This window comes from Poecilia mexicana, unplaced genomic scaffold, assembly GCF_051168715.1.
Source record: "Poecilia mexicana isolate PSO_F unplaced genomic scaffold, ASM5116871v1 scaffold_14, whole genome shotgun sequence".
Lineage (NCBI taxonomy): Eukaryota > Metazoa > Chordata > Actinopteri > Cyprinodontiformes > Poeciliidae > Poecilia > Poecilia mexicana.
Genome location: NW_028263383.1, coordinates 14,477,097 through 14,489,895, shown reverse-complemented (window position 1 = coordinate 14,489,895; position 12,799 = coordinate 14,477,097). Strand labels below are relative to the sequence as shown.

General features: G+C 41.1%; 1 protein-coding gene across 1 annotated transcript; it reads left to right on the top strand.

The window, feature by feature from the left end:
* The first annotated feature begins 4,067 nt into the window (after nt 1-4,067).
* On the top strand, nt 4,068-5,359 carry LOC106922835 (endonuclease domain-containing 1 protein-like). The gene is made up of 2 exons (XM_014995560.2): nt 4,068-4,387; nt 4,506-5,359. The coding sequence occupies exons 1-2, from the start codon at nt 4,091-4,093 to the stop codon at nt 5,112-5,114; spliced, it is 906 nt and encodes a 301-aa protein (XP_014851046.2). The 5' UTR covers nt 4,068-4,090; the 3' UTR covers nt 5,115-5,359.
* The last annotated feature ends 7,440 nt before the right edge of the window (nt 5,360-12,799 follow it).

The following is a 12,799-nucleotide window of genomic DNA, read 5'->3' as shown; positions in this document are numbered from 1 at the left end:
CTGCCAGCTCAAATGTCAAGTGACAGGACAACCGGCGGAGGAGGGGCCTCGGTTCTCCCTTCGTGAGGGAGGGTCTAAAGTCTTTGTAGCACACAATATGAGACCAGCCAGCACTCGCTCTTCTGCTCATTTCACCCTTCACTGGCCAATAAAAAGCAGGTAGAGCTCTCGGTTGGGGGGCCCTGGAATCACAGCGAGAGGTCGAGAAAGATGGAGACCTGAAGACGAGCTGGTGAAATGATAGAAGCAAACCGGTGATCAATTTTTATTTTTTATGTTAGCTGAGATTTCTTTTTTTTATATTATTATTATATTTTCTTTTTTTTTTTCCTTTTTTTTTTTTTTTTTTTTACCTCTGAAGTACCATAGCAACAGCACCAGGATCAGTCTGAACTCTCATTGGTTAGCCTTCAACCCCATGTGGGTATTCAGACCAATGAGCAGGCTCCTACAGCTCCATATACCAGGCAGGCTGCTAAATCACCCCCCCTGGCGGCTCAGACGAGGCCTGGAATGACCCTCACACGGTAGTTTTCAACAGAAACACTAGTCCAACTATTTCGACTTTCTGGGATCTGCAAAATTTGTTCCAGGCAACTCTAGCAGTCAGAGTTTAAGTAAAAGACACTCCGCTGAACTCCACTTTCATACTGCAACAAATATCACGAAAGCTGGAAAAAAAAAGACAAATTTGATTTCAATTGATAAATTATTTTAAGGTGCTGAGAAAAATCAGCATCTTATACATTGTTTCAACTTGAAGTAGGAAAGGTTGAAAAAAGCAAGAAAGTCTAATCAGAACAAACTCCTTTCAATGTGTATTTAAACAAAGAAATGGAAAACCTTGCTGCCTTCACTGCCCCAAATAACTGTCTGCCATATTGTGAGTGGCACTGAAACGGCTCTCCACTCACGTTCACCTCAGAATCAAATGCAATGAATGATTAGAAAAGTTTCTGATTAGAAAGTTTCCTGATTAAACGGACAGTATGTTTACATTTAACAATTATGTGCTAGTTGCTTTTACAATTTTATATTTTTAATTCTGAAAAAAATGTGGCATTTGATAAAATATGAAACAAAATCGCAATAAAGTAAGAACAATTAAAAATAATATGCACTTTTTGACCCTAAATTAAAAAGGAATTGTGCCAAACTGCTAAATAGTGTACTCGAGCTAAATAGATGTATTAACAAAGAAAAACTTTTGCCAATAATTATTATTTAGGGGCAGATGTAAAGCTCTTGATTCATCTTTTTATTCATCACATTAATAATAATATTTGTATGTATTTTATTTATTCAAGAACGATGATAAATTAGGAATCAACCTTGCTATTTGGAAGGGGGTGACCAATGAGTTTGAAGTAGTATCTAGTTCAGCAAAAAGTATATACTGCCTCTATGTGGACAAAGTTAGGTACTGCATATTGATGGAGCTCGTTATCTGAACATGATTGAAATGTACATGTTGAGCACCATGGTCCTCAAGCCGTGGTTTGGTGAGTGTTTGATGGCACACACCGAAATGAACGATAACTCAGAGCTGAAGACACAAACAGCTAAAAGGAAGAATATAGTTCAAGTAGTGTGATTTTAGCTTCGTTTCAAATTTGTCAAATGTGGAGAAAAGTTTAGAACTCCAGGTTCAAGGAAGAAATGCTGACAGCAATTTCTGAATTTGTCTCACACATCAGAACTTGCGTTTGGGAATTACTTTTAAGCTCTTTCAACAAATGATGCAGTTCCATTGGACTATAGTTTCTTTCTTTGTTTTCTGTCTTTACATGAGAAACTAGTTGATAATTACTTCTGTGCCACTTTTTAAGAAAACATTTTTCAAACCTGTGGTACAGAGTAACAAAATGCGATACAATAAGAAATATTTACTCCCAGAATTAGTTAAGCATTTCTTTTATTACTTAAAATATTCTGCAGCTTGGCACAGTTCAGGCTTCTGCATTAATGCTTTGCTGATATGATCTGTTTCAACATCTTATCATTTAGGTTTACCTTTTTGGTTTGTAAAGCACCCCGGTACATAAATAATCTAAAACAAACTGACTTGCATGCCTATAGTCATGGACAGACCTTGTGTCGGAGCAGCTTCTCTACTAGATTGCTCACCGATCACATTCAAAGCAGACGAGGCTTTAAACTTGACGCATCATCAAGTTTACATGATACATCATCGCTAAAGTGATTTCATCATCTATTTGAAAATTGTATTATCGACTCTTGTTTCCATCGTTCACACTGAAAATTGCTACATGGAGGCAACTAAGACCTACCAGCTGTTGCCTTTTGCTAATGAAGAACTGAGCGATAGCAGCAGTCCGAGTAGCTGCATCACAACCCGTCTTCCTCCCGGCACCGGGGAGCAGCAGTGGGCAGCCGAGCCGGATCTATACTTGGTCCGAATTTATAATTCTAATTGGTAAAAATGCTGACAGTTGAAAAATGTCTGTCCACATAACTGCATCATCAGCCCCGGTCGCATAAGTTATGATTGTCATAACTCAAGATTAGATCAGAGAGGCAAGCTGCTCCTAACAACACTCAGTCACTCAAATTGACTTATTAGGGCAGTGAAGGATTGTAGCCGGGGCTAATCTGACAGTTTACATTTGCATAAAGCAGACTTTAGCAGAGGGCAGCCCGGCAGCAGCAGCAGACACTCCAAGTCATTGGAACTGCATTACTTTTTGTGTGCTTAACATGTCAAACCAATCAAGACAAATGTTCCTCCGCAACTTTTATCAGCTAAACTCAAATACAGTTGTGGTTATATATAAATATTTCACCATTGTTACCAATAACTTCTAGCCCTTCAGAGTAAGTGTGAAAAATAATGTCTGGTTCGGGTCACTTTGGAATATAAAGCCGATAAACAGTATTTTGCTCGCAAAGACAAGGCTAATGAGCACGGATTGTTAAAATTTGCAATATGGAGGTTGTTGTGAAAGACTTCAAAACGCGGTGGATACAGGAAGACGCATTTAGAGGTGAGCTGCCATTTGAGGTGAATGTTAAGAGTTTTGCTTCGATATCATGTTTCTTCTGCTACTGGACATTTTTTATTCCCAGTCTAAGAAAAGTCTCCAAAAGCTTATTATCTATGATCATAAAGACCTGTCAAAATAGTTTATTGTTTTTTGAGTTGAACTATTAGATGCTGGATCTGGCAATGTGTAAGGACTGCTAGTCCTCCCTTGTACTCACTCACAGTCTTTGCCACTTGGTATTCAAACTTTCATGTGTTATCTCCCTTTACCAAGTGGCTTATCCACCATTCAAACCAAGACGCAGAGTATCTTGAGTCGCGCTGGGAACTTTGGGCCTTTTGTTCACAACTATATCAGATTAGTCAGGTTTGCATTTTACAATTACGCAAGAAACACTGGGCTGCACAGTGACACAGCACAGGGCTGTTGCCTTGCAGCAAGCAGGTCCAAGGTTTTAATCCCAGATGGGGCTGTTCTGCATGGAGTTTGCATGTTTTCCCAGTGTGGGGACTTTGTCCCAGAGTGCAAAAGCATGCACGTTAGGGTAAATGGCCTAATTAAATTATCCTTGGATATGTGCATGCATAGTTGTTTGTCTTGTGTCACTGTGGTGACCAATCCAGGATGTACCCTACATTTTCACCTTTACCACTAGAGTTAGATATCACCCCCTACAATCATCAACCGAGTAGAACTGAAGAACTTGAGTCTTGTTTCAAATCCCAGTGGATGGGCATAAAAAATATTCTGAGCAACGCATTTTAATGCCATAAATTTCATGACAATCATATAAAACTGGTGTCTTGGTTAGAAGGTAATATTCAACTCAAAGATGAAGAAGCTCCCTAATAAAACCCAAAAAGTCAGTTTGTTGCAAACTACAGGTTTTTCTTCAAAGTTTTCAACAGTTGAGTTCATGTTAAGGGCAGTGACATGCCCTTAACGCCTACATTAACTCAAGGCTTACTCTCTGGAAGCACACGTCCAACTTTGCATATCAGCTGTGTGATATTTAAATTATAACGGCAAGTGTCTCATTTTGCACAAGGGCAAAGGAACGAGTCATTGAGGAGACAGGCACAAACATGAGGATGTTAACTTCTTTGGTTCTTGCTCTTGCGGCCCTACCTTACCTTTCATTAGCAACTGTTGTGCAAGACTTCAATCATGTGGAGAGATGCAAGGACTCGCTCTACATGGGGACGCCGCCACGTGGGATTGTCGACATCAGGCTAAAGAAGATCTGCCAACGCTACGCAGACAAACCTCGATATGTGACACTGTACGATCCTCACAAACGGATCCCGGTTTACTCGGCTTATACCTTCAAGAAAACAGAGGGAGACAGGCGTGTGGACTACCCCTGGATGTACGAACCACAGGTTAGAGTCTTTTAGATTGAAATACCTATGTTCATTCAAAGTTTCTCTTTTTTACAAAGAAAAAAAAATGCTTTGGTAGGACATGAAAGAGAATAATTTATTTTTCATGTCTTTCCAGCTGGCAGAAATCGATGGAAATGGGAACATGTTGCCATTCCCCACTGGCTACCTCCACATGAAGTTTGAGGACAGCCAGGCAGTGCTAGACGACTACTCTGACGTTGTTCTTTATGAAAGAGGCCACTTGAACCCAGACCAGCACCAGTCCACTCCACACGACCGTGCCGCCACCTACACACTGACTAACGTGGTCCCAGAGATCAGGGAGTTCAACATCGGACCGTGGCGTGAGTATGAGGAGCGAATCCGAGTGCGCCTCAACAACTTCTGCCGTGGCACTGCCTACATCGTCACCGGAGTGACCACCAGGGGGAACATGATCCGTCGCAACAACCAGGACAGGGTGGCCATCCCTGAAGACATATGGTCCGCGTACTGCTGCACCGAGTATGACCGCAACTCTCCCCATGACGTGCGCATCCTCTTCCCGTCCCATGGGGCTTTGGCCAAGAACGCCAAAGAGGGGAACAGTGTTCATGAGATGACGGTGCAGGAGCTGGAGATGTTTCTGAAAAACCACATGGATGTCGACCAGAACCTTCAGATCTTCTATGACAACTGCGTCTCACCCTCACCTCTCCCACTGTACCTGCAGCACACCATCTGAGGGATGTCCCATTTACCATGTGTTGATCTGTTAGACATGTGTGTGATCGTGCTAGATACATACGTTTCTCCTAATAAGAAAGGCCAATAATATATTCCACAGTAAAAAAAAGATAATGTTTTGATTGTATCAAAATTTGAAGGTGCATTTGTTTTGCTGTACTGTGTTGAGATCGACATGACTACACTTGTGTGGGAGGTGACGCAAATTAATTTAATAAAAATATCACAATTAACCATAATAAACCTGTATTGTGTTTGTGTTTCTCAAACCAAAATTAGAACATTAGACTTTCAATAAATCCATGGGTGTTGCATTTGCAGTGACAATATGAATTAGTGAGTTTAGGGGTAAAATTTCAATCTTCTAACTAAGCATGTAGTAAATATTTACAACCTCTTTCCGTAAAACATTGGGAAGGATAGGAGAACTCTTCTGGAGACTTCTATGGAGCCATATTCAGTTTTAGTTTGTCACATTTTCTTTTTCACTACAAGCAAAAAAAAGGTTTGTATATGTGGTCGGAATGTCACATTCAAGTTTGTCACACCCAGAGGAAATTAAATATACTCACAAATATAATCTCTCAGCCTGATTGTTAAAAAGGCACAAAGATATATTCTATTTTCCAAGACACCGTGTGAGCTGTCAGACCTCTCAAATAGAAAACTCCTTTATGTTTGCAGCAGTAATTTTCCACTGCTAGTTTAGTCACACTGCCATCTAGTGTTGGAGCAACAGTACTGATTGTGGTGTATGCTGAAGAAAATATAGATTTTGGCCAATATATATAGTTGAGTAAACACAGATTAGAGGATGGGACGGTCATCGTTGTGAAACAGACCCAGCCAAGATATTTTGGAATTGGAAATGAATGTCATTTCAATGTGAATGAATGGAATTAAAGTCAGACTTCAGTTTGTGTAAATTTCTCTGTGGACACATTAGGAGCTGAGAGGACATTTTTCCTTCTTAGAGTAAAGGACAGATTTAAAAATAATTGCTTTGAAAAAGAAAATTGTGCAATAATAATAAAAATCCCCATACATGAGAATTGTCATATGTACGATCACATCACATATATGTGTGTGTGTGTGTGTATATATATATATATATATATATATATATATATATATATATATATATATATATATATATATATATATATATATATATATATATATATATATATTGGTGCTGATGGACATGGTGTAACAGTGACAACAATTGTGTAACAGTGACAACTGTGGAAGAGCAGGTCATCCTCTGCAGGAACTCCGTTCATGTCACGGAGGCGAAGGCACTTCTCCTTTTTTGCCCAGAGAGGGAAAGGGGAAGTTGTAGTTTACATTGTCATTGAAAACAGGGCAGAAAGTTTGGATTAAAGCTCAAGATCGGCCTGCAACAATGGTGATCAAGCTGAAGTTCAACGGAATGGATTTTGTGAAGCAAGTACTGCACTGTAAAACAGCAGTGTTGTGGTCAAGACCACCTAACCCGAGACCAAGACAAGACCAAGACCAGAGTGTATCGAGACCGAGACAAGACCAAGACTTTTAGGGTCCAAGACCAAGTCAAGACCAAGACCGAGGAAAGTCGAGACCGAGTCAAGACCAAGACCAGCGCCCCGCGCTATATGACATGATAAAATGTGAAATATGATCAAAATTGCTTCTCAAACTGATCTGAAAGATCCGTACTCCCATAAAAAGACATAGATATTAAATACTTGATCAATTGTACCAATATTAAAAGCATAACAAACTTTTTGTTCTGCTTTGCTTCCATCTCTGTGCTACAATCCATGGTGGTCTGGTGCCATCCCTAAAAAGATAACGCTCTGGGCATTTGCCTATATTGCTCATGTCAGAAACCACCACTCTCTGTACCATTTAACATAGCAATTGAGGCAATGCCCAGATGGCAAATAATGCTCAACTATGAACACTGACCAAGGAGCAACAAGAAAGAAGTAACCAAGCACAAGATGCTCCCTATGACTGTTCTCACCGTCTCTCCAACTACATGAAGCCAGGTAGTCTGACACCATGGCACACATTACAGCTGCCACTTTGAACAAAAACAATCAAAGAGCAATGTGCATGCTCTGCATGCTCCTTCATTCTTGTGTTTTATTTATTTGTTAATTAAAAAAATATCAATGTACATAATTAAATAAAATAATGATAGTTACTGCAGTGTATGCAGAGCATTACAAGAACAAAGAAGAGTGTTTTGTCAGGTCAGCATACGCTGTCAGATCATCATACGCTTAGAACAAACTCACGGCTATATCTGTCAGACACATCATTACCATATAATTTTATTTAATTAGCAACATAGAATCATGACGTAGATCATCATACACTTTATTAACACTTGTATGGCATCCTGACTTAGTGGTTAAGTAGATTAATGAGTTTTACACGGGCGTGTGTTGTAGTTGACTGCAGCTGCAGCCAGACCTTGCTTTAAATACACTTTGAAACCACGACAACGCATGTATATCTATATCGTTATCATTGAAAACAATTTAATGATTTATTTTCGTCAGAACTTGCTGCGTATGGTGAACTGACAACTCCTCTGACTGTCAGACTTCTTAATGCGCATGTGCGGGCCTGGTACTCACTGAATGTATGCTATTCTGACACCGTACGGTAATCTGATAGAACAACTGTGTTCTGTTACATCAGCATACATTGTCAGATAGTCATATGCTTAGCTCAGACATGTATACGCTGTCATTACCATATGATTTTATTTAATCAGCAACATAGAATCATGACGTAGATCATCATACAATGTTACTAACAGCTGTATGGCATCCTAACTTAGCGGTTAAGTAAATAGGTTAATGAGTTTTACATCGGCGTGTGTTGTAGTTGACTGCAGCTGCAGCTAGACTCTGCTTTAAATACACTTTGAAGCCACGACAACGCATGTATATCTATCTAGTTATCATATTATATCATATTATAAACAATTTAATGACTTATTTTCGTCATAACTTGTTGCCTCTGCTGAACTGACAACTCCACTGATGGTCGGACTTCTTAATGCGCATGCGCGGGCATGCTACTCACTGCATGTATGCTATCCTGACAGCGTATGGCTATCTGATAGAACAACGGCTCTCAGCGACACTCCAGTCCTATCTAATAAGTAAAGAGATGAGCAGATTAATCGTACTGTTCCTGAATGTCACATCACTATATTGCAGACTTTTGGACACAGCATTGTCCCATATATGCGACAAGTCAGTCAACACCTCCGCACAATAATTCAGCGCAGTGAGTGACAACTTTTTATCATCACAAATAACGTGTCTCTGTACAGCTAGCTTTGCTAACATCATGTCATCGGAGCTTACCTTTCTTTGAGCTACTTTTCTAAATGACGAAAAAAGTTAGACGTCTCCATCGTCTGTGAAAGCGAAGCGCTGCTGAGTTAGCTGTGGTCATCGGATTTCTTATGATTTATGCAGCGCAATTCTATTACTGATGATTAGACCGACATCTTCTGTTGCTCAGAGAAAACAACTGCGCATGTCTCAGAGCGCCGCGTGCGAGTGAAAGGTGGGGAGGGGAGTAACAGAAACAGGTTATTGGTTGGATTTTAATCGGTGCGTTTTCATACACCGAAAGCAAATAAGTTGACAAATAAACTGGATAGTGTGCTGTACATTTAGTGATATTTTCACAGTTGCAGTCTTGACTGGTCTTGAAATAAAATGCCGAGTCCTCAGCGCCCGAGACCGAGACCAAATGCGGTTGAGTCCGAGACGAGACCATCAAAAAATGGTCTCGAGACCGATCTCGAGTACTACAACACTGTAAAACAGTACTACTGATGAAAAAAGGGGTCCACGAGGTCAGTGCTCAAGCCAGTTCTTAGCTAAAGCGAACCAGAACATTGCAAGAATCAAGCACCATGCCATCCTGTGTTAGACTGGCCACTATTACAGGATGATTGTCGTTCAAAGAACAACTTCAAGGCTTTGACTGGGAGGGCCGTGAAGAAATTGGATTATGCTAAAGAAGAACTCATGTCACAAACGGATGGATTAAACTGGAAAAGGGGCTGAAGTCATGAGGAAGGAGTGGCGTCATAGACAACCATCAAGATCAACCCTGCAACAAAGCATTGAAGTCACACCCGCAACAAAGCATTGAAGTCACACCCAACACCTGGAAGGGGAAGGGTCAACACTTTCCTCCCAGGACCTGGCAGCTGTTTCATCCTGATCTTCAGAGCACCTGTCCTGGATATTCAGCGCTGTAAGTTTTGATGAGGAAGCCGAAAGACTGCAGTTTTAAAATTGGACAATTCCTGTTGCCTCCGACAACTCCAGTACCCCTTAATGACCTCCAGCGACGGAAAAGGATTACGATTGTGGATAAAGCGTCATGCTGCTTATGCTTTTTGCTTTGCTGAACTTCCAGAGTTTTTTTTTGTTTTGGAGGTTTCTGCCTCATCCCATCAACCCATCAACCTGTTCCTAAGGAATCTTCCACATCCTGAAGAACCGACAGTTCATCCAGCTGAGGATTTTTTGTCACTGTTAAAGGATCAGAGCGACCTGGGTTCTCGTCGACATTCGTCACTTCCTGGGAGACATCAAAACTCCAAGGAGGAGGTGTCAGAGAGCAGTGGAGTTTTGAAGACTGCTGAGTTCTTGGTGACAACTGAGGATCTGCATCTTCACATCCCAGAGGACCATCTTCTCTTTCCAGAGGATGAGGACGCAGACCTGCAGGAGGGTGTTGGGTTCCCAGCATGTGAAAGGTCTGACCTTGAGGAGGGGGTGTCGAGAAAAATCGAGCTCATCCCACTTCCCCATGCTGGAGATTTTAGCTTAATAATAACAATGAATAAAGTTACCTTTAAAATTGAGTACACAGGTGACATCAAGACCCAACAGTAGAGTCAGACTGTAAAAAATTAATCTGGTTGTGTGTGTTGTTATTGTGTCCTGCAAACTTTGTTTTAATTCTACTTTTTTCTATTTAATCATAAAAATAATAGTCAGGCAGAAAGAGAGTCATGGAACAGGAAGAGCAGGTTTCCTGAAAAAAGGGGAAGTTTCCAGCCTGCATATCTATAAAATAGTTCAGACTATTCCTTATTTCAAAGCATTAAAGGTTTAAAGAATAAAATCTAAACATTTTGAGTAATTGGATAAAACCCAGAGTAAAATGCTTAAATTAATAATAGCTTAGAAATAAGCCAATAATTAATATTGGTTTAACCAGTGGTTGATATTGGTTTGATTATAAGAATATTTGCACATGCTCTTACACTTGTGGAAGTACTTACAGGTGAAAGAAGTAACTGTAACATGGTGTCAAATAATTAGAATAATGGATTACTCTTGGTTTCTTTTCAGAAGTGTCTGTAATAACTCACATTATGATTATAATAAGAGTAACTACTAATAAGTAATGGTTATTATATTATAAATGAATGCTAAATCAGAGAAACTAAAAGGTTATAAATGTGATTTTGACATTGAACTTGAAATTATGTAAAATGTGTAACTGTAATTAAAGGTCACTGATGTTGTGTTGGAGGTAGATGGTAGGTGTAAGGTCAGGGGAAAAGAGGAACTGATAGGAGAGCAGAGGTGACCAAGGCCTTATTGCTAAACTTTAACTTTCCTAAGAAAAGGTTGGGCAAGCAACAGACGTAGGTGGACTGTTGAGCAACTTGGGACATTAGCACAGACATCAGGACATAATGTCTCCAAGATGGTGATGGATATGAGATCATCAGACCAAGTAGTCAGCCAGTGACACAGGCACAGCAACAAAGCTAGCCAATGCAAATGCACCAAAAAGGGTGGATAAACCCTTTATAAGGTGGGTGCAAAAGAGGAATCTTTGGTTGGATCCTCCAGGCAGCTTCGAGCCAAGATCGAGATGGACAAAGAACTCTGCAGCTGAAGAAGAGCCGGGGCCACAGAGCCGAAGACTGTTCTGCACATGGGGACCAACCCGTTAGCCCCGCAACATGTGGCTTCAAATTGCACTTCTCTCACCAGCTGGGTTCAGACCCCAAAGACAAAGCTAAATACTAAGGCAAAGATAAAGATAAAGACAAAGATGAAGACAAAGGCAAAGAACAAAGGCAAAGATGAAGAACTGGTGTGTTCCTTCCGTGAGACCAGCTCGTCTACATCTCGATGGACCAGAAAGATCGTGAGATGAGGAGAAAGGAGCTACAGAGCTGCAAGACAAGAAGCTGAGGACCGCTACGCACATGAGGAAGTTACCCTGAGGCCCGAGACCTGCCGCTCCAAGTCAGTACTCTTCCTGTACTGGGAGCCTCCTGCTGCTGCAACACCTTCTTCATCATTAGGCCAGTTATGGGGTTTAAGATGCCAAACTCCGTTCGTCTCTCTCAAAGTTTCCCTTTTTTAGTTCACAGTGTCAGCATTAGGGAAAAATAGGCTAGATTATTGATTTTACTTATTTGATTATTTCTGCTACTGATTTAAGCTGTACTGACCCTTGCAAAATTGCCTTACTAATAAAATAATTAGCATTAAGAAAATCTAAAAGATGTTGTGGACATTCAGTTAATGAGTCACCTTAAAGTTCTTTGATGGTTGTAAAATAGCTATGAAGTTTGATTCCGGGAGGAGAAAGTGGAAAATGTTTTATAGGTTGCTTTTAGCCAAAACTAAAACAACACCCTTGGGACTCGCCCGAGTCACTAAAACCAACCTGGTTCAGTAACAAGTGCAAGTTGTAATAAAGAGAAAGAGCGACCATTAACAGGTGTGCTCTGTGAAACTAGTTGGTTGCAGGCTGCTCAATCTGGCTAATTCACAGAGTGAAAAAGGGTGGGACATCTGGATGGAGGTCGTCAGAAACCAGGCTAGTCTTTTTCGACGCCAGCTTAAACAGAGTTTACTTCAGTTCTGGATAGGGTAAATCCCGGCATATTTAGGAAACTCAATTCATCCGTTAGACGGAGAGCTGGTAGCACATCTCCCTCCTCTGACAAGGGGAAGTAGAGAGAGAGAAGAAGAAGGGGGGGGGGGGGTGTTGCGCAACAACAAAGTGGTGCCCAACGTCACAGAAGTCTAAGTGGGTAAAACAGGAGGATAGTTCTGGATAGCTCGCTTAGAGTAGCAGCTCTACAGGGGTAGAGTTGTTGGTGACTGAAAGACCTCAGTCAACACCCTCGCAGTAACTGCACGGCGTGTGGGTGAGGGGAGCTTTTACTGAGGACAGTTGACACGTCCATCAGTGAAGCTAGTAGCCAAAACCGCTTGAACTCATCCCTGCTCTGAAGTACTAAGAGAGGCTTTGGGGACAAGCAACTCATCCAAAGATGGATGAGGAGGACAACGCACAGGCGTACGTCCAGCAGATGCAAGCAATCCCACATTGAAGTGAACAGCTACTTTTGTGCCCAGGCCCTTGGAGAGGATCCATCCATTTGGGAAGAAAGTGGAGTTGAAACCGCTAAGGGCAAGCCGGTGGCATACATGGATTTGTGGAAGAAGGTTGCTGAATTAAGAATGCATCTAAAGCTCAAGGTCGAGCATCAGAGAGCCCACACACATGAGGGAGATCATTGGCATGGGAATGATGAGGTGGACAGCTATGTCCAGCAAAGGAAGGTTGTCTTTGTCGGAATCGAGAAGTGGGACAGTTCTCCCAAGGGAAGGGAGG